Below are 27,369 nucleotides of genomic sequence, written 5' to 3'. Positions count from 1 at the left end.
TAGAGTAGTGATTATGCTGAAGTAGTTTATTCTCCTAAGGTAAAACAGCACAAGGGCTTTTAATAACATCCAATCCATGAAATTGTCCAGTAACTTTGGGGAAGAAAGTTGTCTCTGCAAATGGATAGCCACAGGCAGTGATGCACCGGGAAGCACTACTGAGTGTCTTTAGACTTTCACAGTAGCAGGAGGAAAACAAGTTTATACAGAAAATCTGCATCTGTTTCTCAAGCTGAGAACCATGCAAGGTGATTTTTAGTTCAGATCAAGGTAAACAGTAGAGAAAGAAGAAAATAATTGTGATATAAAAGAGAAAATAATTATGATATAAGAGAGTAGAATAATTCCCTCTCACGCCCCCGGTACCCTCTGCACTGCCATGGAGACTTGCAGGAGGGCACACAATTGCCAAAGGACTGGCCCTGCCTGTGACCCACTTCAGACACCGCAAGAGAAGTAACAGCACAGATTCTTGGCACTTCAGGAATCTGCATTTCACAGAGAAGTTAGTGGGCTGAAAAGGACCTGGAAATGGGAACTAAAAACCATTTCTATCATTTTTTTTCCACTGCAGGGCTACCAGAGCAGGATAAAGAATGATTCAGAGGAAGCCAGGTTTGGGTGGGTTGTTTGTATAATTTTTACTTCTGTTGTAGACAAGACATAAGAGCTTTCAAGAGAGCTCAGCTGAGGGCTGGATTCAACACTGTAAACCTGCAGACACAGATCCCATATGACCAGCTTGCTCTGAATCATCCCTTAGCATCCCCTGGCAGCCCAGCACAAATGGACTTCTCCATCCATGGCTTTCAGCTCTTTCTACATTTCTTTGGATTTTCATAACTGTAAATACACACAAGCACATATATAAACTAATATTAGTAGCCTGAATTGTCTGAAAAAACTACTTCAGCTCATCATTCTAGGAATGTTCAGCTTAACTGCACAGAATTCTGTTACATGAATTACAATTTACCCTCCCCAGGTCTCTTTGTAAGCTCTCAAATTCCAAACAGCTCATCAGACTCTTCAAAATGACCTGTGCAACTCACTGAAGCCACATGGGTTTCCCACTGAACACACTGACTGAAAAGCTAGTGCTGTGGAAAACATTTATTTCCCATTCTGTAATATTTCTCTGGACTATACTTTGTTTTAAAAATTACAATACTTGAAACAACTTTACATCTTCTTCCTCATCGCTATCAGTTACATTGATGATGTAAGTGCTGGAGGGAGTGGATGGGGAGGATGGCAAAACTTCCTCGACCACTTCAACATCCAGCTGTGGCAGGGGGCTCAGAGACCTCTCCTTGTTGCAGCTGCTCTGACAGGGCACCACCTCAGGGCTCTCACAGATGCGCTGGTCCCCGTGTATACTTTCTTCTGAGTACCTCCTGAACCGATAGTCTTCACCCAGGGCTGAAAATATCACCTCCTGTCTTTGGTTCCTGTGTTCATAAAAGCCGAAGCACTGAGGCACTGAGCTGGAGAAATTCCCGTAGCTAAATGGAGGTCTGAGTGAGAATGTGCTGCAATGAAAGAGGTTCAAAGTTGGCTTTCAGAAGTGCTGACTGCCTGGGCTGCACAATGACACTGATGTTCTGTGTTAGTAAGCTTATCCTGTTGATTGAAACTTTAAAACCATGCCTAATTTAAGCACTATGGCCATAACAAGAATCATCCAGATTTCAAATCTCTGGATAAGCATCATTTCAACCTCATACACACATGGGGTTTCTTTGAGAACAAACATAAACCCCCCTGTTTTTATCAATAATATCATTAATAATAAACCAGCATCTGATCACCTTGCAGTAAGCTAACCAACATACTCAGAATAGTAAAACACACAATTCTCAGTGCAACTCAGAAATCATGATTCTTGTATACAAGAAATGAGTTTACAGGACAGTGAACTTATAACAATCCTCTTTCTCAGAGGCCTCACAAAACCATCTATTCAGAGACCCAGGCCTGAGCAAAGCTCATCTTTAGCAATTTTGGGAATATGTGTCCTGTGTTTCTTTAAAGGACCTCAAAAAATAGGAATGTCTTGTATTGCATTCATCAAGTTTTCAGAAATATTAGCAGTTATGGCAGCTGCAGTCACAGTACCCAGGAGACACCTCACACATTTACTTTACTGCTATCTGACCATTTTCAAAATATATATTCACTATCCCTAGCTAATGCCTTTCTGTCAAAATCAACTGCACTTAGATGCATAAAGTGGAAAGGAGATAATTCTGTTTTCTGTGGTCTTGGGAGTGCCAATTACTGCAATAGTACTATGGAGATTCAATAACAGGGCATATATTATGAGCAGCCTGAGGCCAGCAGGTCCCACCACACAGGAGCTACAGGAAGGTAAGAACTCCTTCCCTTCTGAATGTTCCATCTTTGTGCAAGCCAAAAAACTCTCTGCCTTTTAGCATTTGTTCTTACTGGTACTGAAATTGAGGGTTTCATTACCTTGGGGGGAAACAGCGAGGTCCAGGTACAAAGGAAGGGTGGCAAAATGGAAACTGAGGAGGTCCTCCAAAAATACTGGCTGGTTGAACGATGGGAGCAGACACATAGGAAGGTGAGGGAATAAAAGGGGTAACTTGGGGAAGAGGTATTCCTCTAGGAAAGATAGGAATCCCCGAGGCATCACTATTAGAGACAGAAAATCTGCCATTAGTGTTGGTGATGTTACTTGTGTTTCTGCTGAAACTCTCTGCGAAAACGGGTGCTGGTCTTTTCAGAGAGAAATTGAGCCCAGATGACACAAAAGCTTCCGTCTGAGCAGGTTTAGCAAAGTGCTGTGCTGGGCGCAGGGACAGGGTTGGAACTGGGACAGCCACTGTTGTGGTGCTTGCACCAGTGGTCTGGAAAAGAGTCACTGGACGAGTATGTTGACTGGAAGAAGCTGGCAGACGAATAACAGGAGACTCACCTTTAGAAAACAAAACAGTTATTTATCAGACATGAATATGGCAAGAGTTTTTATAAACAGCAGTGTAGCAAACCACACTAGAACCCGAACCATTTTCCCCCGACCACTTCCCTGGAACTCACAGTCATGCACTACATGGCCTACATGTGTCCTGACACACGGTTTTGAAGCCCACATATTCAAGCTTCCTTCCGCAGAAACCCAAAGGAAGAAGGAATTGGCTAGTGAGTGTTGGGACTGTGGGGCTGGTGAGGGCTGTGTCTTGTCCTAATAAGGCCACAGAATGGGTTGGAGTGTGCTTTCAATGCCTGAAGATCAGAAGACCTCACAAGTCTAATAAATGAGTTGGAATGAGCCAAATTTATAACAAATCTGTCTGGTGAGGAGCAGAAGCAACAATTAAAACACTCTAATCTCCTATATGTTTTCTTCTTTCACCAGTGCATGTACCCATTAGGCAATTTCACTTTGAAATGTTTTGCAGAGCACAAACTTCAACGTACACTTTCAAATCCCACCTCATGTCAACAGGGCTGCCTTTACAGGGAAAGATTTCAAAACGCATTGCCTAAGTGTTTTCAAACATCACTAACTCAGATCTTCACCAGAACAAAGCTGAGTATTCCCTTTTAAAAGTCTCCAAATATTACACAGCATGAGCAGGCATTTCATTTTCTTGTCTTGTTGTAAAGAGAGCAGTCCTTGTCCGGGTTCTTAAAGAGGAAAATGCCACTGCCTGGATTAAGCTATTTGATGTTGAAATCCACTGTCCACAGACAGAGCTAGAGCCCGGTCACTACATGCCCTTGTAAATACAAACTCTTACTAACTCTTACTACAATAGGTGAATTCTGAATTTTTTAGATAATTCACTACTGAAAACTCACAGACTGGATGTCCAATACTGTTCTTAACATTGGGGTTGGCAAAAGAGTACACAGGTGATGGGAAGGGACGAGGGCCAGCTGGACTCGTAGCGATGGTACTCTGAGAAGTGCCAGAAAATACAGCAGAGCGAGATGGTGGGAAACACTTCTTCTTGTTTGGCTGATAAACCCAACCTGTCAGAGATGAAAAAAGATGCAGACACACAATATTTTAGATGGTTTCATTCTTTATCTAAAGCTACGGCATCTGTAATTCTGAAGTATCTGATAAAACTAGTCCCAAACTTGCTCCTACAGTCAATGGCAATACTCCTTTTTTTTTTCAGTCAGCTGGCAAATGGGGAATTTTACCCAAGATGAAAATAAAATAGATATATTTGGGCATTGTTTTTGTGTTACCAAGTAGTAACTGCTTGTGAAACAGAGAAATACAGAGAAGTGGGGAGTGATGTTTATGACAGATTAGTCAGATCTCATCCACCAGGATTAGCCATAATCAAAACTAGCAGGATTACGACAACAGAGAGACAAAGGATCATGACACCAAATATCTCAACAGCTTTCAATAAGTACTTACATTTTAGAGTACTTAAGCTCTGTTTTATTGAACTATGTGTTATGGAGAAAATAATTTGTTAGGGGTACAAATTTTTAACCCTTTTGTCAAAAGGCTGAGAAACAACATCTTTCACACCATTATTTGGGAACCCCAAGCCTACACATTGGAGAATCCCACAGAATACAATGCCGTTTGTGCTTCCTGTGGCATTTCCCTTTCCTGCTTTTAAGGAACAGATACATGTGTCACCACAGGCCACCTGGGCAGCTTTTTCTGGAGCAAGGAAAACGATTCAGCAGGTCATGTTCAAAACAAACTCACTATTTGCTCACTAGACTAAAGCATTCAGAAAAGTTGCTGTAGCTGTGGTGGTCTGAGCACCATTGTTTTGGGTATTTTAAAAAAATCTATACAGTTTCAGGCACACAAAAGGAGTGTGTGCTTGAAATATTTGTACTTTTTTTCCATCTCTATTACTTGCTCTAACGCAAGAGGTCCATTTTTCAAAAAGCCTTGCACTTCTAGAGCATTGAGGTAAATAAATAAAATGTTTACCGGGAAATTCCTCTCTGTGCCTGAGTTTTATTTTGTTAGCTTCCTCATAATACGGCTGCTTCTGCTCTTCAGTCAGTTTGCTCCACTCCAATCCAAGCTGAACACTGATTTCTGCATTATTGGCACCTGGATTAGCTTTTGCTACAGCAGCCCGATGGATCCTGGCCCACACCATGAATGCATTCATTGGACGCTTTACACGGCCGCTTTTGGTCTTGCTAAATGGAGTGTCTGGCATACCTGTGCAACAAGGCAAGGAAAGCAGCTCATCTTCCAGGGAATACAGCAGTACAGGTTACATTAATTAGTGCATCCACAGGATATTTGGCAATTGATTCACTAGAGCTTGGGAACAGATGAAACTTGGTGAGCAGTTCCTAAAAAATAACTAAGGCTTAGGGATCATCCTCCACTAACCTTCACTGGGTCACTGCACAAGGAATTATTTACCTGGTTTTTGTTACATATTATTAAAAAAAAAAAAAAAAAAGGAAGAAACATGGGACTATTAACACACTAGTTTGGATTTCATTTGGCCAGATTGTTTTCTTATGACTTTATAAACTAAATGTTGTATAGCATAGACCACATCACTGCAAATTTGTTATCACCACCAGAACTCTGTAACGAAAGCCCTAAGGATGCAGGGCCCAGATCTGAGGATGGTAGGGCTGTTCAGTCCCCTACCTGTGCAGTCCCTGCCTTCTCAGCTGAGGTTGTTGCTATTCTAGGTTGGATTTTATCACATTTTATTCTTTTCTCTTCTCAGATTTGGACACTCATTTTGTTGGAGGAACCTGTGCTCCCAAATGACTGTTATATGATACCCAGCTTTGGTTCTTAGTAAACACAGGCTGCATTTAAATTGAGCTGGCGACATGATGAATCCCTAGACCTCTTAAAACTGATCCCTGAGCCAGCAATTTCCTCTCTGAAAAAGTCTTAGAAATTATCTCTATCACATCATCAATAAAGGGCAAAAGACCTCAGTGTAAAGTAATTATTTTTGAAAGCCTAGATATTTTCAAAAAAAGCTTCTAATCTAGATGTTTCAAAATGTTCCTCATTTAATATGTCCCAGTTTTCTCAGAGGTGTATGAATGCTTCATAGCTTTAAAAATCAACCAGATTCCTAACCTTAAACCTGCAATCACAATTCAGCATAATTCTGAACACTGTTCTAAGGGGTTTCATGTAGTCAGGGAGCAAGTACACAAAACTGCATTGATTTTAACAAACCACTAGAGAACTCTGTGCTCCTGCACGTTAATGTCTTATTCCGTGTAAGAAAGTTGTGCTAACTCCAAAGGGCTGGTTCTCTAATACAACCTTTCCAAGTGTGTTCTCCTTCCTGATAACCTGTCACCTCATGTGTCACTGACTGGACCCTTGCAAGCTCTCTGACTGTAATACCTGAATCGGAGGGCAGGACAGTGAGGGGAATGTTTTTCGTTTCGATCTTTGGAGGCTGCACTAAAGGCTGCAATTGAAGTGGCACTTGTTTTACCGGCACATGGAACAGCTGGGAGGGCCGAGGACCTTGGATCTGTACGTGGGACCTGGAAGGTAAGGGGTGAAAGACAACCGGGATGTTCTGATCTTCAGGAAGGCACCCACGCTTCTCACACTGCAGGACCTGGCGGTCATCAGGGCTGGCTGGACTAGGTCTGCACATGGATCCAGCCGGGGAATCGTTCTTCTCCACCCTCACTGGGCGTGCCTCAAAGGCCACATTAGGCGGCTCCGCTTTGACAGCAGCTCTTCTCCAGGGCTTACTCCCATTCCCACTGTGTCCCAGCATCCTCTCCTCGTTCTGGCTGTCACCGCTGCCCCTTTCGTGGTCCTCTTCTCTCCTGATGGCGCCGCGGGCCTCCCTTTTAACCGTCCCGGCAGCCGGGAAGCACCTGCCCTCCTCCGCCACTGCTCCGCCGTGCCCGGGGCGATCCTGCGGCTGGAGCTCCTTCACTCTGACGCGCAGCCCCTCGAGGGGACCCACGACTTCCCTGTGCCCGGCGGGAGGCTTGTGAGGCGCCCGTGTGCGGAGCCGGCAGTGCCGGGCGGTCCTGCGCTCCATCCCTCGCCCGCCGTTCCTCGCCCTCCGCCGTTGCGCCAACGCTCCCCGCGGCCCCGCGCCGGGGGCGCGCACCGGCCCCGCACCCCGCGGCCGCCGTTGGGCCCGCACCGACCCCGCATCCCGAGACCGCCGCGGGGCGCGCACCGACCCCCGGCCCCGCCGGCGGGGCCGCACCGACCCCCCATCCCTCGCCCGGCGATGCCGCCGCACCGACCCCGCGCTCCCGCCACCGCCACGGCCAGCGCTGCCGGAGCCGCCCCGCGCCCGCCCCGCGCTCCGCCCTCCTCCGCCGCCACCACCGAGCGCTCCTCCGGGCCGCCCAGAGGGGCTCGGGGCCGCTCTCTCCGGCGGCGCCTTCCGGTTCCGTGCCGGCCATGCTGCGCTGCTGCCGGGCGGCCGCGGCCATCGCCGGGCTCGGGGTCGGCTCCGCGGGCGGGCACCGCGGCCTCACCATGGCCAAGAGCAAGTTCGAGTACGTGCGGGACTTCGAGGCGGACGACACCTGCCTGCCCGACTGCTGGATAGTGGTGCGACTGGACGGCCGCAACTTCCACAGGTGCGGGGCAGGCGGGGGGCGCGGGGTGGGGGTTGCGGGCTGGCAGCGCTGTGCCCAAAAGAGGGTCCTGGGTGATGCTCTGCGTTGCGCTGGGCTGTTCCTGCACGGCCTGTGTGAAATCTATCCTAGTCATTCTTCTCATGTGGCAGTGCCTTAATAAATGGATCACTAGCGTTGTATCTTCTCTAATGCTGATTATATTAATTCCCCATCATTCCCCCATTATATGCATTTTCGGTACAACTCTGAAAATAAAGAGGTTTTTCTTTTTTTAAGTAGTCGCTTAGATTTGATCAATAGTCTTTCTCATGGTCTTTTCTATGTTTTCTGGAGGCAATATTAATAACCTTTATAATATGGTGTTTTGGATGCTTGTCCTGCAGGTGCGGGGGTTACAGATCCTCCTTTCCTCCCCGATCGCAATGAACTTTCACTCGGCCTCTCCAGGGCACAGAATTACTAATGGGGTTTTGTTTTCACGGGGCCAGGTGGTGGGGAAATGGTGTCCCAGTGCCGTGTGTGTGCTGGGAAAAATGAATGGGTTAGCATTTTAGTACCTTTAAAAGGGATTCTTATTCAACCATTTTTGCTTTGAAGGTTTTCTGAGCAGCATGAGTTCAAGAAGCCAAATGATGACCGTGCCCTGCAGCTGATGACCAGGTGTGCCCAGACAGTGATGCAAGAACTGGAGGATATTGCTATTGCTTATGGACAGAGTGATGAATATAGTTTTGTCTTCAAAAAGAAGACCAGGTGGTTTAAAAGGAGAGCAAGGTAACAGCTGCTTTGATACTGAATGAACTTGTTTTTAACATCCCTCTCCAGACTTGTAATTCTTTGATTTGCCTTTACTTACACACAGGGATTAGGAGGAGAGCTGGTGCTTTCACTGCAGTGAGTTCAGGGTCTTCTTGTGAAGTCTTTGTCTATCGTCTTTCAGGAAAATATGTTCAGTAATACAGAGATTAAAAAAAAAAAGTTTGATTTATCACTACTAATACCTCAGATAACCACAGATACATAACCATAGTGATGTATTTCTTTCTTTTTTTTCTCTCATTCTGTGTTTGCAAGTAAGTTCATGACTCATGTGGTCTCCCAGTTTGCCTCAAGTTACGTTTTCTACTGGAAGGATTACTTTAAGGACCAGCAACTTCTGTACCCACCAGGATTTGATGGACGAATTGTGTTATATCCCAGCAACCAGAACTTGAAGGACTATCTCAGCTGGAGGCAAGCAGATTGTAAGTATTTCTAGAAAACAGAGATTAGTACAGCTCCCCTCTGACTAGAAATGCCTTTACTGCCAGTGTATTTGTATATATAGCTGTCAGTAAAAGAACAGCAGGTAGGGTAGTAGTTTTAAATAAATAAACAATATGAGAATTGTTCTGGGCTTTGTATGGCTACAGAAATATTGGCTGAAATTCTGAGTTTTAAGCCACAACTACATTTATTGCTTCAGTTCAGCAGAGGAAATATTATAATTATTAATAGAATTAATTTATTAATTTTTATGTTCAGACTTGGTTTAGCCAAGGTAATCTTCTGTAATGAAGAGATGTGAATGTTTAAATTCATACCAGTTAGCAATCAAAAGTGTTGTATATTCTATGCTAGAACAGAGCATTGGGTTTACACTTTGTCAGTATGTAGCCCCTGTTGCTCAGATGAAGATAATTTACATTACAATAAACACCCTTCACCCTCTGCTCTTCCCTTTTCAGAGTTACAATGAAATCTATCTATTCTAGTCATCCTTCTGATATGCAGTACTTTCAAAATGGGTCACAAATTTGTATCTTCTCTAGCCACTTATTACATTAATTCCCTATTATTCTTGGCTGTATCTTGGGTACAACTCTGGAAATAAAGCTATTTTTTCTAAGTTGTCACTTAGATTTGGGAAATAATCTTTCTCACGCTCTTCTGTATGTTTTCTGTAGGCCATATTAATAACCTTTATAATACAGTGTTTTGGATGCTTGTACAGCGAAGTGGTTTGACACCAGTGGAAGCACAGGACAGGCTCCGGGTAAGAGTCTCTTGAGGTCATGTTTTTTTCCAGCTGCAAATTAAATGATAAGATTTGCAAAGTGTCTTGCCTGCCCAGCAGCCTTGGCTGGCTTGTCTGTTCTTACTGTAATAATTTTGTGGGTGCAGATTCAACAACTTCTTGAATTGCACAGGTGTTAGTATCATTAGCAAGTAATATATTTTTGGTCAATTATTAACAGAATTTTAAGTTCTTAATTTGCAGTTCAAAAATGTTAGAAGTGTCATGAAATGTCCAGTATCCAAATGCACAAGGGACAACTGCTGAATTCAGCTACTGTTGATTCCCAGCCCCTTTTGTTGTGTTTTCTCTCCTTGTGCAGACTTCAGCAGATTATTTCTGTTTTATCCTGGAGTTTGTTGACTTTCTTCTGTTTGTCTTGAAAATGTAGTTAAAAACTTCTCAGTTTTACTACTTGTTTGTCAATTGGAATTAATTCCTCTGTTGAGAGAAGTAATTAAACCTTGTGGCTTCAAGGTGAAAAACCTGCACAAATGTCAGTCTGTCAATATTCACCCATCTTCTACCCTAGAGATTCAGTTTGTTTGTTTATTATCTATAAGAGTATTTTTCTTTTCGTTTCCTCTCAGGGAACTTTGGCTGGAGATAAGAATGAAATCTTATTTTCTGAATTCAACATCAACTACAACAATGAACCTTTGATGTATAGAAAAGGAACTGTCTTAATATGGCAGAAGGTAAAAAAACTATTGCCCTTTGCTTCCTGCTCATGTTTTAAACAGTTACACTGTGGCAGACAGGCTACACTGTAAAATCACCAGATGTATCTCAAATGGTTCTCTGGGTATAAATACATTTTAAAACTAACCATATTTGCCATATAATGATGTGTAAGATGACTAATTGTTTTGGAGATATCTTTGAGATATTTGTTTCTAGGAGCATAATATAAAAATTAGTCTGTGAAGTCTGGCTTAGATACAAATTATGACCAGCTAGATAAAACATGTATCAACAGATGACAATGTATATATCACTGGGGCCTGTGCCAGGCTCTTCCCAGAATTAAGTCCCAAGTATATCCGTGGCAAAGGAATTGCAACCTTTTGTTCAATAATGTAGCTCAGTTCATAGTATGCTTAGTCCTTTTCTGCTTTAAAGGTAACTTGGAAACGTTCATCATTCTAGGATGATCCAGAATTAGTGGAAGAAATTCCTGTCCTGTGTTTTTGTATGAGATGAAACCCCAGAAAATCATAAATGTTTATGGCCTTAGTGCCCTTCTGTGCCAGGATACCTTATCTAGAAATAGTGTTTCATGTGATCAGGCCCCATCTGTCTGTACTAAGAGTTCTCCATAACTTGCTCAGCCTTTCATCTTCTATAAAAAAAAAAAAAAATTGATTCAAAATATATTTTTGATTTAAATTTTGCCTAACAATTTTTAGTTAATTTGAACTAATTAGAACAGATAAAGGCCTCCACCTGCAAATACAGTCCACTTGTTCCTTAGGCATATTTTTCCTTGGTAATTGTAGACATTAGCAAGGTTTCCTCCTTGCTTTACATATTTCCAAAGTACATATTGTGCTCCTATCAAGGATACTTGCAATCAGTGATGTGAATTTGCAGGTAATTTCTTCAGGCCGTGTGATGATGATGGGCAGCTTCAACTGCTCGCCTATTGAGTCTTTGAATTGAGAACAGACTATGTTTCAAAGAATGCTGTGTTCAGACTCTGGTGTGATAAAGGGTTGATAGTTGTTTTTGTTGTGGCTTTGTTTCTTGCCCATTTGTGAATCCCCTCTGGAGTTTTACATGCCTGCTAATGTGTCAACTGTATTTTCAGGTTAATGAAGTCATCACGAAGAAAATAAAACTGCCAAAGGAAGCAGAAGAAAAGGAAGTGGAAGTGACCCGGACTAAGACTAAAGTTGTTCCCCTGCACTGTGACATCATTGGGGACCAGTTCTGGGAGGAATATCCTGAGATCCTGGCTGAGGATAGTTGATACCTCTGACAAGTACAACTGGTAGTTTACATTTTGCTCTGTTGGGTTGTTGGCCACTGAATAGTACGGATGGTGGCTGGCAGAGTTTAACCTGTAATCCTCTTCAGCAACTACTTGGTTTTATTATTGTTGTTGCCTAAAAAGAAGGCACCAGTGTGTTGTCTGACATACGGGGATATGCCCATCTGGAAAGCTAAAATCGTATTCTATTTTCAGTGTTAAGAACTCATGATAAATTAAGACTGCTCCTACCTTGTATTTGTAGAAAATAAATTTCCTACATTTCTATACCATGTAAAGCATGAGGTATTTTACTGAACAGATGAACCATAAAAAAAGATAGCTTATTTGAATAGAAAATTATTAATTTTATATTTGTTTCAACTGAGTTGGACCAGAATACTCAATTGGCATAAAGTATTTCAATTCAAGGCCAGTGTGTTCGGTCAGATGAGTGATACACCATTCAGCTGCCTAATATCTGATTCTTACTGAAAGGAAATGGAGCAGCTCAGCAGTGTCCTGACAGATGTTAAAAATTTTTGTGAAATGTACAGGATTTTTATACTTGTAAAAATTAAAAATAATAATAATACCTTCTCTGGTATGTTTTATCATGTGGCCTTTCTCATTCCTGGGATTTTTACTAGTAAGTTGTGGAAGTTCCAAACAGTGAGGTTAATAAAGATGCTGTACAGACTGGAATTCTCTTAGGACGGGGATAGACATCTTTTCTCACTTTCCATGGCCTGGGACATCACCGGTCTCCTGCTGGGCAGGAGTGGCAGTAGCAACACAGGGAAACATTCCTGGTGCCTGCAAAGAGGGAGCCAACATCAACTCATACTGCTGTTTTCTGGGAATGATACAGACATAGCAGTGCTGACAATCCACATTAGTTAGAGGGAAGGGAGGAGTGTGTGTTGCCTGGTTTATGCACAGGTTTGTTCTGGTTTAACTATCAGTTAAGACCCTTTGTCAAAACAGTTAAATCATGCGACCTCTCAGAGCAGCAAAAATTGTGCTAATGGATAGGGCTTGGAATTTGAGGGAAATAGCCTATTTCAGTGTAGAAACACAGCTATAATGATATAATAGATATTTATAAGGCTGTTACTACTTCTAACCATGCTGGTTTCAAAACCATGGTGCTAGAACAGTAACTGGACCAGTTGTTGCTAAGGGAGGGGATAGTCAGCAGTTGGGCCTGGCCATAAAAATGGAAAGAAAGGATCAAATGTGACTAAGAAGGTCATTTAGTATAGAGTTCATTTCCCATGAATTCGCTTATCAATCTACTTTCTTTCCCCTTCCTGCAGGAAGAACTTGCACATTTAAGGCAATGTGCCTTTTGGTGGTTGTTTTTTTTAAAAACATCAGCCAGGTACTGATGTAAACTACTGCTTTGAAGGTTCTTCCTGAAATTAAACAATGAGCCTGTGTGTTTATAATAGCTCAGGGTTTCCCCTTCTTTTGCTCTATGCTAATACTGAGCAGTTAAGAACATGCAATGAGAGAATCTATTTCCCTTTTGATTTGTAGAACAGGTCACAAAATTCCCAGGAAGAGGCTATGAGTGACTGTGAGATAAAGATTCTGAATGAATCATTGCACCAGTCATGTACCACTTAGAACTTTTTATCTGTCTGCTGTTTTTTTTGTCTTGTAACACAAATGTAACTTGACTTTGAAATGCCGTATGTTACTGTGTGGTGCCTGACTTTGGACCTTACATACAAAGCAGCTGTTCCAGAACTGGTAACACTTTGGATTTACTCAGACTAAAGATGAAAAAAAATAATTTGGCAGCCATGATTCATGCTTGGAAAGCATGATGTAGGTTTTTTATCTTATATATTATGGCCACCTGATACATTATCCAACATAGCTACGTATGTACCTTGTGTGTGTGTATAAAAAAATGGGTCTGTATTAGGTCTTATCCTCAGACTGTTTTCTAATTAACTCGTCCTCACAATAATATGGAGTAAGTCACCATTTGTCTGTACAACTGTGGCCTTTAATTTGTATTAATATAAATTCTAGAGAAAGAAACTCTCTGTGGCATCCTCATGCATAAAGTCATTTATGTGACTTAATAGCTGTAGGGGGAAATAAATATTGCCAAGGTTCAAGCAGCAGCCTGGTGTTGGTGGCACACAGAGATCGACCTGTGCCTGTTCTTCCATGTATCACTGTAGCTTCAGAAGTCCTGTACTGTGACCCAGTGAAGAAAGAGGGGTTTTCTGTGAAGTTCAGAACAACCTGTGACTGATGTATTGCCGGAACAGGCGGCATTAAATGTTCGGGAACCCGTTATGAAATATTAATGGAGGTGGTGAATCATTACAGTAAAACCTCTCTGCAGCATTAACAGTGTTTCCTCACTGTTCCTCAGGGAAGTGGTTCTGCACTGTATATCCTTTTATGGGTTAAAATGCAAACTTTACTGCAACCATGTGTTGCCCAGGTGCCATTTCATTGCCTAGGGCAGGTGGGGTTTGGTGCCCAGTCGAGGGAACATTCCCAGAACTGCCAAGGGGCTCCAGGGTGGGCTGCAGGGGAGAGGTTGAACCAGGGGTGTCTAAGTGAAGATCACAGAATCACAGAATTATTAGGCTTGGAAGCAGCCTCTGGAGATCATCCAGTCCAATCCCACTGCCAAGGCAGGGTTATCTGGAACACGTGACACAGGAATGAATGCATCTGGGTAGGTTTGGAACGTCTCCAAAGAGGGAGACTCCATGCCCTCCCTGGGCAGCTGTTCCAGTGCTCTGCCACCCTCAACATAAAGAAGTTCTTCCTCATATTGAGGTGAAACTTCTTGTGTTTTAGTTTATGGCCATTGCTCCTTGTGCTGTCGCTGGGCAACACCAAGAGACTGGCACCATTCCTTTGACACCCTGAGAGATTCCCCCCTCAGTCTTCTCTAGGCTAAACAGGCCCAGCTCCAGCAGTTTCTTCTCATCAGAGAGATGCTCCAGACCCCTCAGCATCTTCGTGGCTTCCGCTGGACCCTCTCCAGCAGCTCCTTGTCTTTCCTGAACTGTTGCCAAAACTAATCCCCAGAACTGCTCCTCCCCTTAACCCGCCTCCCGTTGTGAGTCAGCGGTCCTTTAGGGTGAGCGCTCGGTGGTCTTCCTCACGCTGCCCTTTTTTTGAATTCTTACTTTTGGCACATCATCATGCCCTCTAGAACCAGCGCCCATGCCCCTTTGAAACAGCGTGCGACCACGAGGACAGTTTTGACCAGTTTGCTGGCTTCGTGTTCCTTTTACCAGTTCCGCCTCACAGAAGAAAGATACCCCTCAATCTTTCGAGAAGTTCCTACCTGTCGAGAACCCCCCGACCTTTTACGCAGCATAAGCTACCCTAAGAAGCTCCACAGCCTAAGCCGTGTGGTTCAGTGCGGCTGCAGCGCTGGCACGAAGGACGCCGCAGGGAAGGGATCCCGCACCCGTGGAACCCCCCGCGCTCCCACAGCTCCTTTTACCGCCCGGGCCTCCCCCGGCGGGGCCGCTCCGCCCTCAGGGCCTTGCGCGGCAGCGGCCCCTGGCGGCGGCGGCGGGCGGTGCGGCCCCCGCAGCCCGGCCATGGAGGAGGACGAGGCGGGCGCGGAGCCGCGGGGCCCCTCCTGGCGCCGCCGCTCGCCGAGCCCCGGCCGCCTGGACGTGAGCTCCAGCCGCTTCGACCCGCTGCTGGCGCTCTACTCGCCGCGCACGCCGCTGCCCTTCCCCGCCGCGCCCTGCTTCAACAACCTCGCCGAGTACGAGAGCTTCCAGCGCGGCCTGCGCCGCCCGCGCGGCCGCCGCGCCGCCCCCGCCCGCCGCGCCGCGCCCGCCGCCCGCGGGGGCCGCCGGGGCCCGCCCGCCCCCGACCCCGAGCGCATCCAGCGGCTCCGCAGCCTCATGGTGAACGCGGACCCCGAGAAGGACGCGGCCGAGAGGGCAGCGGCGGCGCGGCGGCGGCAGAAGGCGCCGCGCAATGTCCTCACCAGGATGCCCCGTAAGGGAGAGCGGCCCCCGGCGGGGGCTGAGCGGGGCCGGGGCGGGCGCTGGAGCCGGGGCTGGGTGCGGTGGGAGGGAGCGGCACGGTGGGGTCCGGGGGGGATGGCGAGGGGAGCTGAGTGGGTAAGGGGATGCGGCTGTGCCCGGAGTGCAGTTGGGATGGAGTTTTGGGGAGCTTGGAGGTGAGAGAGAGCGGTGGCTGGAGGAAGCGATTGAGTGATGAAAGGAATTGGGGAGGATGATGGAGTTCGGTCGGAAATGGTACTTGGTTGGTGAGACACTGGCACCAGTTGCCCAGGGAAGTTGTGGCTGTCCCATCCTTTGAGGCGTTCAAGGCCAGGCTGGACTGGGGCTCTGAGCAGCCTGGAATAGTGGAAGTTGTCCCTGCCCACAGCAGAGGGGTTGGAACGAGATGATCTTCAAGGTTCCTTTCCAACCCAGACCACTCTGTGATTCTATGAAATGGTGTGCCGGAATGAGGAACAGCATTTCACAGAGCTGCTCACGCAGAGATGTCACTGACTTTGTTATGGTCACGTCCTGTCTGTGTGGTGATGTCTGTTATTTGGTTAGTGACAAACATCCACTTGGTTTTAAGGGAAAAAGGGATGAGAAACTGCTGGACTTTCAAAAGTGCTATTTTAAGCTGGGAATCAGATTTGAGTCCGTACAGCTTGTAGTTAAATCATAACCACAGGGTGAGTCTGTGACACACTGCTGTTACTTGGTTACTAACTAAACATCCTGTGGGCATAAATACAGCACTGGCATTTCTGTTAACATGAGGGCAGAACAGCGGATTGAGGTGGGAGGCAGCTCTGATGTTTTTAAATTCATCAGCTGTGATCATGATACAAGTTTCTTGGTATAAATTTATATGTGTAGTCATGGTAATACCCCCTAAACATTAGAGGTTCCACTTCTGCACTTACACCAAGGATCAAATGGCATTGCTATAAAATGAGATGTAACTTTAGTGCTCTTAATTAAAAATACTGTTGTTTGGGGTTTTTTGCATCAATATCTCTTCACCACCATCACCTTAATGTTCTTTATATAAAACGACAAAGCCCAAAATGTTCAATTATACCCAAAGCAGAACTTTTTTCTCGCTTAGACACCAAAACACAATGTATTCGTTGCTATATATTATTAATCCTGGTATTTAACAGCATCAGGCTGATGCACAGGCAGATTTAGCTGCATGCAGAGCCTGGTCATTACAACCCCTGGTGCTTGCAGAAGAGGTGTGTTCCAAAAATAAATTCCTTGTGTTGGAAGGAAAAACACGCATTGCATATTTTTTTCTGAGATGTCAGGTTTTTTTAGAGGTTTTTGGATGATGTGTTCTGCCCTTTTGATCAGGTGAAGCTGGAGGTTTGCCATAGATAAGCCAGAACCTTACACAGCAAGGAAAAGTGGCCAGTCTAGATTTGGTAGAGCTGTTTTGCAGGGTGCTGACAGGAAGAGGCATAATTGGAAATAAAGATTGCATTTGGATTTTTATAAAAAGGTGCAGATAAAATTTTATGTGTAAAGGGAATATTGGAATTCAAAATTAAAAAAAAATTCTAGATTTTAAATCACTATGCAAATTCTCAGGATTGGTTAGAAAAAGTGCTGTTAACTGATTAAAAGCATCAACCTGATGTCGTGGTGGTGTCATCTGTGGTTCCCAGGGTGGATCTGTGAATTCAGAACATAAGTTTGTCATCAGTTCAGCTGAAGGAGGCACAGAGACTCACAGAAAGACCCTCATAAGCAAAGCTGGGAGGTGCTGAGATAGCTTGTGCTCTGTGTGAAACCAATTTCCTCCAGTTATCCTGCTGGAGGGGGCTGGCAAGAGGACATTGGATCTCAGAAAATAAACGTGATTAGGTTAATTCAGAAGAAACTGCTTTAGATTTCCCTGCTGTGGTTGCGAATTACCCTGCAGCCCAATCCTGCAGCTCAGCTGTCACACAGTAACTTTACACTCACAGGAAGCATTTTTCACTGTGCAAATCAAACCTTGAATACATAGTCCCTAAAGCACAAGGTGAAAGATCATCTCTGACTCACGTATTTTATTAATGTGAAGAACTGTGTGAGAGTTTAGACTGAGTCTTCTCCCCGACTCTCAGCAGGAATTGTACAGCAGTCCTGGGGCTGTGTTTGCACAGGCAGGTGGGTACCTGTGATTTATCACTGTAATGGCTTCATTGTGGCCTGGGTGGAAGTTGTAAATAAGATTTACCCTCTAGATAATTTAATATTGCAAAGATTTCTAGTGTTCAGGTGAGGCTTGTGTGTGCCAGGTAAGGCATGTGTTGTGCTGAATTCCTTCAGTTTTGGCCTGCATAAGCATTATTGCCCTGTGGTTTAGCATGGTTTCATTGCTGTGTGCTGCTTAGAGTCATTGTATTCCTCTGCCAAAGATTTGTATGTCTTTGAAGGATGTTCAGTTGGCTGCTGAAATTTGAAGTGAAGCAACACATTTTCATCAATTTAAAGTGGTCTGGTTTAGTTTGTTGAAGGATTTTGAGTCATTGTTTCAGAAATCTCCTCATAAAGGAAAGGAACACATCTGATACAATACTTTATTCACAGATCATAATTAATCCAGGGTAGCCTTAACAAGGCATTTGTCTTTTCTGGGAAATTAACTCTGCCCCCATGAGCTTTCTGTTCCCGCTTTTATTTGCGATTAGCATTACTTAGCATGATTTTGAAACGTAGCAAAAAGATTTTCAGCAAGAGCTGATTTGGCTGTGGGTTATGTAAAGCAAAACCTTCATGTTTTATGAAGTCTGGGCTGTTCCCACCATAAGAAGAGTTTTGGTGGTCTGGTAATTGCAAGGGCAGTGTGTTACAGCGCTCTGGGGCTTCTCATTCCTTCTGCTCTGAAGATGAGTGTTGTGCCATGATGGGCCATAGTTGTACGTAGAGTAGATTTCTACTTTATTTTTCTCTCTCTCTGTATATATCTATCTAGTTACAAGATAATGTAGTGATAGAACAAGGGGGAATGGCATAAGACTGAAAGAAGGTATGTTTAGATTGGATGTTAGTAAGAAATTCTTCCCTGTGAGAGTGGTGAGGCTCTGGCAAAGGTTGCCCAGAGAAGCTGTGGCTGCCCCATCCCTGGGAGTGTCCAAGGCCAGGTTGGATGGAGCTCTGAGCAACATGGGATAGTGGAAGGTGTCCCTACCCACAGCAGAAGGGTTGAAACTGGATGATCTTTAAGGTCCCTTCCAACTCAAACCATTCCATGATTCTGTGCTATGATTCTTTATATTTTGGTGAAGACTGGTGATGTTCTCTTTCTGTTTTAGTCCACGAAGGCAGCCCACTGGGGGAACTTCATCGCTGTGTCCGGGATGGTGTTAAGATTAACGTTCACATCCGCACTTTCAAAGGGCTTCGTGGAGTCTGCACGGGGTTTCTGGTTGCATTTGACAAATTCTGGAATATGGTAATTATTGTTCCAGCTCTTGATTTATAACTGTTATGTTGAAAACTTGAAATTTGCAACAGGTTTAAGCGGACGACATTTGGAGAGGATTAATGGGGTGTTGTAGTGCACAAAGTAATTTGCTCTGGCACAAAGTGCTGAGTTTCAGATGTCAGGCTGGTCCTTCTGGGAGGTGTCCAACCATTTTAGAGAGGGTTTAGATGACAGAGAAGCTTTGAAGAGTTCTCAGCATCTTCAAAGAACTCACAATTGTGGAATATAGGGAATATCAGAAGCTTCCAAAGGTTTCTCTGCAAAACCCAATCTTTTTATAGTGATTGTTGCTTCATTGTTTTCTTTCCCTAACATCACTGGACTGTCAGTGACAAAAGCTTTTCCCTGTGCTCTACCCCTTGAACGTCTTTAAGACAGTGGATGGGAAAGCAGCAATTAAATATTTGTGAGCCTGGACCTGTGAAAAGTTTGGAAATGGGGAGGTGGGAAGGATTTTGCAGGTAAGGCTCACAAAGGTTTTGCAAGTAATGCAGAATGGATGCAACGCTTTGCTGCTGCTTTTATACCTCAGTACAATTTAGGTGATTAACAAACCAGCTCCAAAGCACAGCTTGTTCTTTGGAGAGATGGATTTTCTCTCAGATAGAACATAATTTCATTATGCTTTGACACAGAGCTGGTCCAAAGCTGCTTTATGTCTTATTTTAATTTTGACCTTTCCATTTCTTTTCTTCCAGGCCCTGACAGATGTGGATGAGACTTACAGGAAACCAGTAATGGGCAAAGCTTTCTATGCAGAACCTCAGCTCACACTGACCCGAGTAGGTGACCATCTCCAGTTTTCTTTTTTTATTTAGTATCTCCTTTTTCAAAGTAGTAAAAGGGGAGCACTGATTGGAAAACTGTATTTACATTTGAAAAATTTTACCTCCTTTTATTACAGATGACTCTAAAATGACTTGAATTGAGGGAGAAAAAATACCCAAAATGTTTTCTGACCTTTTTGAAAGTACTTTGACCATAGTTCAGTGTTACTAAAGTTCCACTTTAGGGTCCCTATTATTCAGAACACAGTTGCTGCCACTGCTTAGTGCAATATGCTCTGCTTCTAGAAACTCACTCTCTGGTTTTTGATTTATTTGTTCTCTCTTTTTTGCACCTCTGACTGATCAGGTCCATGTTTGTCCTGCCAGGGAATGTGGCAGAGCACCCCTCTGGTACAGCTGTTCATGGAGCCACAGTCTGTGTCTGCAGCCAGTGAAGCAACACGGCTGTTTGGTCACTTGAGCTTCTGGCCTGGGTACTGTGGAGCCCAAGATTCTTGCTCCAGAGCAAGGCACTCTCTAGGATCCAGCTGCAAATAGAGTTGTTTACCAAGCTGAGAAATGAAGAGATGATAAATGAACTTCTGAACAATGAAGGGAAAAAAAAAAGTGACAGGGCTGTGCCCGTTGTATGGCAACAGCTCCAGGCCTTTTTGAACATCAGAGAAGCATCACAAAAACATTTAAACAGTTTCATTGTGAGGAGTTTGTTTTCAAATTCCTGCCATTTAAATCCGTTTTCTGATAGATCCCACCCTTCCTTTTTTAAAGATTAGTTAAAAATAATCAAGTTGTCATTGTTCTTTTAGCCCACTCTCACAGGGATTGGCTTTCCATCCTGTTGCTGGGACGAGACAGGCTAACCAAAAATCCTTCTCATTTGTCAGTGTTTCATAAAAACTTGCCTGCTGCCAGAGTAAAAGCAGTTTCTTTTTCCCAGTTTCAGCACCATATATTCTTGGATTAATGAGTTCATGCAGTGCTTTGGATCTGCTGCCGTAGCTTTGATTTTTTTTCTGTTGTTTGTGATCTTCTCACCTCCCAAAATACCCACACGTCAACTTTTAGTTTGTTTTGGGGAACACAAAAGCTCCCTCATTTTTTCAGTGTGCACCTTTTGCTACTGGAGACCCCATATCTTAGGCATTCATGACAAAAGGATGTCTCTAACACTGACAACATAACAAGAGCACTGGGAAAAGGAGCTAATGGAGCAACTTGGTGTCTCTCCGTTGCTCCTGACCAAAGTTAAATGCTACCACACAGCAGTGTTGCTCCCCAAATTAAATTCCTTGGTGCTCACATAAAGACACTCATGACTGTGCAAGAGATCCATTCACCTTGTGCCACTGTGTGACTTTGGTAAGAAAACATTGTCTCTATTGCTGGAGAAGATTTTTCACTGATTGTGTCTTGTGAGCTCTGATTTGGGATCATACACACAAACACCACGTGTGGAACAAGCAGCCTCTCTTGTTTTACAATGTGGTCATAGACACAAATGTCCTTTTACAGCTGTTTGACAGACTCAAACTTCAGGAGTCCTCGGGGAAGAAGGGAGCTGACTCAAAGACTGTCTCAGAGGAGCTGGCCCTGACAAGTGACTCTCAGACACTGGCATCAAAAGCTGGATCAGGACGAGGGAGAGCGGAAGAGGAGCACGAGAGGCAGAAACACTCGGGCAGAGCTGGAGAAAAGAAGCCTCCAGGTGACAGTTTGGTTGCCAGAGGTGAAGCTGGTGTGGGCAGCAGGACTGCCCACACAGAGGGTGCCAGTGCTGGTGGCAGCTGTGCACGGAGCCAGTCACGGCGGAAGAGGCGGCCCAAAGTGGATTATCAGCAGGTGTTCACACGCCACATAAACCAGATTTTTATTCGAGGAGAGAATGTCTTGCTTGTCCATTTAGCACATTGACTTGGCTGGGCTTTGGTCAGCGTATTTATTTGATAGCATGACTTGCTGCTGCAGCTCCCATTGCTATTTAAAGTTGTTGTTGAGTTTGATGGTACCGTGGCTGGTTTCCCATTGCCGTAACAAGGTAGGGGAAATAGTTGTAAGTGGAGCATCCTGAGCTTGATGCCAGAGCAGCTTCCTTAGATCGCTGTTGGGGGTTTCAGGACAAGGTCAGCAATGGAGTTGTTTCTGTGATTCGAGGGAGGTAAGCACAGATCCCAGTGCTCCTTAAAAAGAAGGAGCGGGTTGGAAGAGAATTTTGGTTAGTCTGTTATAGGAGCTACCTGTGGCACACATTTAAGGAGCTTAAGATCTCCACCTGCAATGAATCAGAAATGCTCTTTTGCATGTTCTGAGTAAGCTCAAGAGGAGATTGCTGATGAAACCAACAGTTTATCTGCTGCTGTTACATGGATGTCCTCTTTCCCAGACATAGTTCTGTCAATCGTTTTGAAATAGTTTGTAAAAAGGTGGAGTGACATTCTACTGATGGCTATGGCCCTGTGTGATAGAAAACCTCCTAACTGAAAACTGCTCTTCTAATGTGAGTGATGGCAGGACTGTAATTTGTTTTCCATATCAAAGCTTGGGCTTCTCTTTGTTGTGCTGTGCTTTGGCCCTGTGTCACCAGCAAGCAGGTGATGTAGCTGATCCAGGGGCCTCCATATTTGGGGTTTATCTGTGAATGCTGTGGATGCAGATGGAAAATTGTACTGTTACGTTTCACCCATAAACTACTTAGTGTAATAGTGAAGCTGGCTAAGGTGTAGGGTTTTTCTCAGATGTGTTTGTACTGAGCACACTTGTACTGTATCTAAGAGCCTTTCAAGCTCTCTATTGAAACTAGAGGTGCTGTGTCTCCAGCAGTTCCCATGGAGCAGAAGTCTTACGGGTCTTTCCTATCCATGTGAATGATGCATCATCTAATTCCAGTTGAACTGAGCTTCGGAGATGTGCCTGAAAATGTTTTGAAGTATAAAAGTCAAACTCAACACATCAGTGTTTTATTTTAACAAGACTTCTAAACTATTGTACATCAGGCCAGGGTTCTGCAGGTACAAACTGATTTCCAGGAGAGTCATGTGGAGAAGTTTCAGGGTAAATGAAGCTGTTACATTATCCAGTCTGTTCCCTTCATTGTCCAAGGACACTAGAATTCATGCTGCTATTCCTGTATTCATCTCAACTGCCTCGTGCTTTGCAGCAGCTCCGTGTGTTTAAGATGAAGTTGGAAAATTGCTTTATATCAGGTCTTGTATTGCATATAGGGGTCATAAGTTCTCAAACTGAGTGACTGTTCTGTGGGTGACGTAGGTGTCTGTTGGTGCAAATGCAGCATTCTGCTTGCTTGTCATTAGGGGGATGTCTGGTGTTTGGGTGAATCATAGAAATCATTTAGCAGGAGTTTCTGGACACACAAAGCAGCTGTTTTTGCTTCTGGGGGAGCCAGAAATTCTGTCAACATTTCACGTGACGGGAGGTTTGGACAGCTGATGAGCTGAGCCACTGAGCTACAAACCCAAGTTAAGCCTGGGACAGAAGTGCCTCAGAATAAAAAAGTACGTTGAGGCAAAACAGTTTCATCAAGAGCAAAAAAGAAAAGAAAAAAGTGAAATACTATCTACAGCTTCTTATTATACTTTATTGGAATCCCTTCCCACTATGAACTGAGACCAAGCACTGAAAAGATTCTTCTCTTGGAGGTTCTTCTTTCCTCTCCCTCTGTGCTGTTCTTGCTTGTGTTCATGTGCTCTGCAGTTTTTCCCTTTTTTTCTTCCCCCCTCTCCTGTTGGTACTTTGTCTCCTCAGGCTGTTCTAAATTCTGGTTTATGAAGACTGTTCTTGTATTCATCCCTAGTTGTTCTGGCTTTCTGAACCTTTCTTGGTTGGCTTTCTGTGTGGTTCCCAACTAATCAGTACCCTCACAATTTACTGGAAACATGAGAAGCTAGAAACAAGGTGCTTATTTCTGCTCCTGACTTCCCAGCAGCTTTTATTGCAAGTGAATATTTTCTTCATTCTGTTTTTGGTTGTGGGTTTATTTTCCCCTCTGTTTTCTGACAACTTTGTTTTTATTTCAGCTGCTTAGGATGACTCCTCTCTGCCTTTTCCATTCATGCCAAAGGCTACTGGTTTTGACCTCTCCTCTTTCCTTCATATTTGCCCAGAGGATGTCAGATTACCCTCAGGCCTGTGTACTCTGACACCTAATTGAATTCTTGCTTTTCTTTACCTCATAAATTCTGTTTGTCTGCTTTGTATTGCCTTGTGCATTAAACAAGATACATCTGCCATGAATGTTCTTGTGATTGTCCTGCCCTCCTTCCTTGTTGATTGACACTTCCCCAAGTTCTCAGTTGCTACTGGAAGTCTCAGCATTTTCCTTTAATCAGAAGTTTTTCTCTGAAACCTTGCAGGTATTTGTTGCTTCACATCTACAAGTTTCTTTGTTTACATTTTATGAAAAGTACTGGTGCTTAGACTTGCGTTTGTGCCTTGATTTTTGTATCATCCCTGACCTGTTCTTCCAGAGTCACCACCTTGGTCAGCAAACCTGGTTAAAAACCAGTAGTTTGTCTACTTTTTTTGCACTACCTCATTATTAAAATGTTCCTCCTCTTATCTGTGAAGTTGGTTAAAATTCTCTCTTCCAATTTAGGTTTAATGGCTTATTTGTTGGTTCTTTGTTTGTTTCCTACTTTCCTGTCCACCTTTCTCCTTATTTCCAAGCTGCTTCCTAAATACAGCTGCCTCTTCTACAACTCCAGATCTTCCAAAATGTCTTCCTTTTCCCACTTTTTCTGCCATTAAAGCGCATTATTAAAATGCTATTTTACGGATTTTGTCTCTTTCAAACATCATGATTGTGATTAAGCAAGTGATCTTGTATGTGTGTTGTCACTTGCATGTGTAATACTTCAGATAATGTTGCTCTTTAAATAAAATTGAATGTCATGTTCTGAAATGATTTTTTCTACCTCACCTAAGTATTCACATAAATCTGTTTATTAAAAAAAAAAAAAAAGAAAACAACCCTTGGAAACATGTGAGCTTTGGGGTTTTTTTTATTGTTTCTGGGTTTTTCTTTCCATGTTTTTCCTTTTCCAAACTCAGCATCAAATTTTTGTTCAAAAAGCTGTCTGCTCCCAGCCTTCCCTCTCTTGGTTGCAGTGTCACAGAGATGCTGTGAGCAAAGACACACCAAAGGAATGAAGAGTAGGAGCAGGAGGCAGTCCTGGTTGGAGAGTGAAAAAGCTTTGGGCAGGTATGAGGAACCTCTGAAAACGATCCACCAGTTAGTTCCCTGTCCCATATTTCTAGGACTTTGCTCATCCTGGTGCTCAGTGGTAGTTCCTAAAGTGTGTTTGTGGTGAGGTATTGAATTATGGGGAGCAGTTTTCTGAACTAACTTTGAAAGAGTGTTGGGATAATTTAAGAAATTTTTAGGATAATCTGACAGCAGACAAATACAAAACTTGTGCAATGTTGCACTGCCAGGTGCAGAAATGATGTAATGCCATAGTCTTTGAACGTGATGTCACAGAGATATCTCGTGGTGTCATCGTGTATCTTTCCATTCCCAGCACAGTCCAGCAGGGAGCCAAGTCTCACTTTTAACAGTGGCTGTTTTATTTGTACAGTGAAGTGGTTTTGCCCAGTTTTTACCGAACACTTCTTAAACAGGGCTGTGGTAGTAGAAGAGGTAAAAGGCAAGGGAAAAAAGGAGCTTGTAAAAAAGCGTGGGTTTAGTTCCTTCTCTCAACTGACTTGTCCAGCTTGTTAATTGCCTGGAAGTTTTTTTCCTGATCTAGAGAGGTACTTAGCACATCCTCCCCAGGTGATTAATGAATTAATCAGTGAGTGCTGTCTTCCATCTGCGTCTTGTCCTTCAGTTTTTGGATTTGTCGTTTCTTTTGCAGCTTTCCCTCAGCAGGGCAAAGTCTCAGCAGGAATAAACCTGACTACCTGCTAATTTTTCTCCCTCCCTAAGGAATGTTAGACCACCTAGTTTTGAATCCAGATAACCTTTCCTTATTCTTGATTTTCATAGTGTTCTCTTCACACTTTTGTAATTATTTGGTCAGAAGAATTATTTATCTTGGATAATACTTCCAATAATTTGAAAGTATACTGAAAAATAATTTTGAAAAATAATTTTGTTACTTATTTTCCTTCCCACAGTGCTAGGTTTTCCTTGTTTGCTGTTGCAGCCACCCACTTGCATCTGTGAATCACTGGGGGTGAAGAGGTGTCCAGGCAAAGAGAGGCAGAGTAAAAAAGGTGTCTCATTTTTATTGAATGGGACGTTCTGTCCAACATGCTGCCCACACTCACCCTTTCTGTTTCTTACTGTCACTGACCTAAAGGACACAGTTGACACTGATTTCATCCAGGATCTTGAAGGAAAATGGAGAGGCAGCAGGGACAGGAAACTGGAAACACTTGAGTTTATCTCTAGGGGACCTTCCCATCTCTGATCAAACCAATCAGAGTTATAAGTACCAAATTACACTGCAAGCTCTGCCACTGGATAAAACTGGAAGGCACAGTATTGCACCTTTTCAGGGGTGATGCAGTGATTTCCTCAGCCAGGCAGGCTCTTCCCTGAGAAGCTGCTGAGGTGTATGCCAGTGTCTGCCTCAGAGCATAACTGCAAAATAACTGCCAATTAATATGAAGATTTTTGTCTCCTGCCTGCACTGCCAAGTGTAAAACATAAATGCTGAGGTCTGCATCATCTGCTGCCCAGAACTATTTCAGTTCATGCTTTTGCTTCTTGACATTGGCTTAAAAATTTGAGGTGTGTACTATAGCAATCCTAAGACAGTCTTTGTTATAACATTATGAAAAGCTATTACTAGAAATAGTGTTGGAAAACTAGAGTATTACAGAATTTGTGGAATTCTCACTGTAATTCAGATATTGCAAACCAGGAAAGGCTGAGAGAATTGAGATTCTCTCAGCTGAGAGAATTAGGGATGACCTAATTGCAGCCTTCCAGCACCTGAAGGGAGCCTACAAGAAGGATGGAGAGAGACTGTTTACAAGAGTATGTAGTGACAGGACAAGGGGGAATGGCTTCAGATTGACAGAGAGTAGGGTTAGATTACATATTAGGAAGAAATTCTTTACTGTGAGGGCAGTGAGGCACTGGCACAGGTTTCCCAGAGCAGCTGTGGATACCCCATCCCTGGAAGTGTCCAAGGCCAGGTTGGATGGAGCAACCTGGTCTAGTGGACGGTGTCCCTGCCCATGGCAAGATGGAATGAGATGTTCTTTAAGGTCACTTCCAACCCAAACCATTCTGTGATTCTGTGAAATGTGGGGAGAACTGTTACTATATAAGAGCATCCTTTGCTGGCATCTTTTTTACTTCTTAGTTGCAGAAAAAACTAAGCCCTTTGGGAAAGGGCAGTCCAGTGGTTCTCCTCTGGATGGGCGCTGCAGGATTGGTGCACTTGATGGAAAAAAAAAGGTGTGTAATTTCCTGTAAGTACAACATGTAACTAACTCTCTGTACATTGTCCCAACTATAG

At 43.8% G+C, this 27,369-nt stretch overlaps 3 protein-coding genes across 6 annotated transcripts; 2 read left to right on the top strand and 1 right to left on the bottom strand.

Moving 5' to 3' along the window:
* Positions 1–1,095: 1,095 nt before the first annotated feature.
* Positions 1,096–7,068, bottom strand: SOX30 (SRY-box 30). Its single transcript, XM_027885582.1, has 5 exons — positions 6,356–7,068; positions 4,943–5,182; positions 3,829–4,002; positions 2,476–2,941; positions 1,096–1,532 (listed from the first exon to the last, which is right to left on the bottom strand). The coding sequence occupies exons 1-5, from the start codon at positions 7,014–7,016 to the stop codon at positions 1,163–1,165; spliced, it is 1,911 nt and encodes a 636-aa protein (XP_027741383.1). The 5' UTR covers positions 7,017–7,068; the 3' UTR covers positions 1,096–1,162.
* Positions 7,069–7,275: 207 nt separating this feature from the next.
* On the top strand, positions 7,276–12,200 carry THG1L (tRNA-histidine guanylyltransferase 1 like). Of its 3 annotated transcripts, XM_027885585.1 has the most exons (7): positions 7,276–7,572; positions 8,170–8,346; positions 8,647–8,816; positions 9,519–9,607; positions 10,219–10,326; positions 11,427–11,612; positions 11,985–12,200. In XM_027885585.1, exons 1-6 carry the CDS (start codon positions 7,391–7,393, stop codon positions 11,598–11,600), a joined length of 900 nt encoding a protein of 299 aa, XP_027741386.1. In that variant the 5' UTR covers positions 7,276–7,390; the 3' UTR covers positions 11,601–11,612; positions 11,985–12,200. The 3 variants fall into 3 exon arrangements, with proteins under 3 accessions (XP_027741386.1, XP_027741387.1, XP_027741388.1); XM_027885586.1 differs by lacking the exon at positions 11,985–12,200 and having other exon boundaries at positions 7,277–7,572; positions 11,439–11,863; XM_027885587.1 differs by lacking the exons at positions 7,276–7,572; positions 11,985–12,200 and having other exon boundaries at positions 8,280–8,346; positions 8,742–8,816; positions 11,439–11,863.
* A 2,993-nt stretch (positions 12,201–15,193) lies between these two features.
* On the top strand, positions 15,194–26,901 carry LSM11 (LSM11, U7 small nuclear RNA associated). 2 transcript variants are annotated; one of them, XR_003571420.1, is made up of 5 exons: positions 15,194–15,605; positions 18,922–19,061; positions 19,793–19,876; positions 21,395–25,535; positions 26,015–26,901. XR_003571420.1 is itself a non-coding variant. In XM_027885584.1 (4 exons), the coding sequence occupies exons 1-4, from the start codon at positions 15,194–15,196 to the stop codon at positions 21,791–21,793; spliced, it is 1,035 nt and encodes a 344-aa protein (XP_027741385.1). In that variant the 3' UTR covers positions 21,794–25,987. The 2 variants fall into 2 exon arrangements, 1 of the variants encoding a protein (XP_027741385.1); XM_027885584.1 differs by lacking the exon at positions 26,015–26,901 and having other exon boundaries at positions 21,395–25,987.
* Positions 26,902–27,369: the final 468 nt, after the last annotated feature.

Source organism: Empidonax traillii, unplaced genomic scaffold (genome assembly GCF_003031625.1).
Source record: "Empidonax traillii isolate 1590-97213 ecotype Southwest subspecies unplaced genomic scaffold, ASM303162v1 scaffold168:size1726349, whole genome shotgun sequence".
NCBI classification, from domain to species: domain Eukaryota; kingdom Metazoa; phylum Chordata; class Aves; order Passeriformes; family Tyrannidae; genus Empidonax; species Empidonax traillii.
The sequence above is the reverse complement of the archived record's forward strand: the minus strand, read 5'-3'. Positions and strand labels throughout refer to the sequence as shown.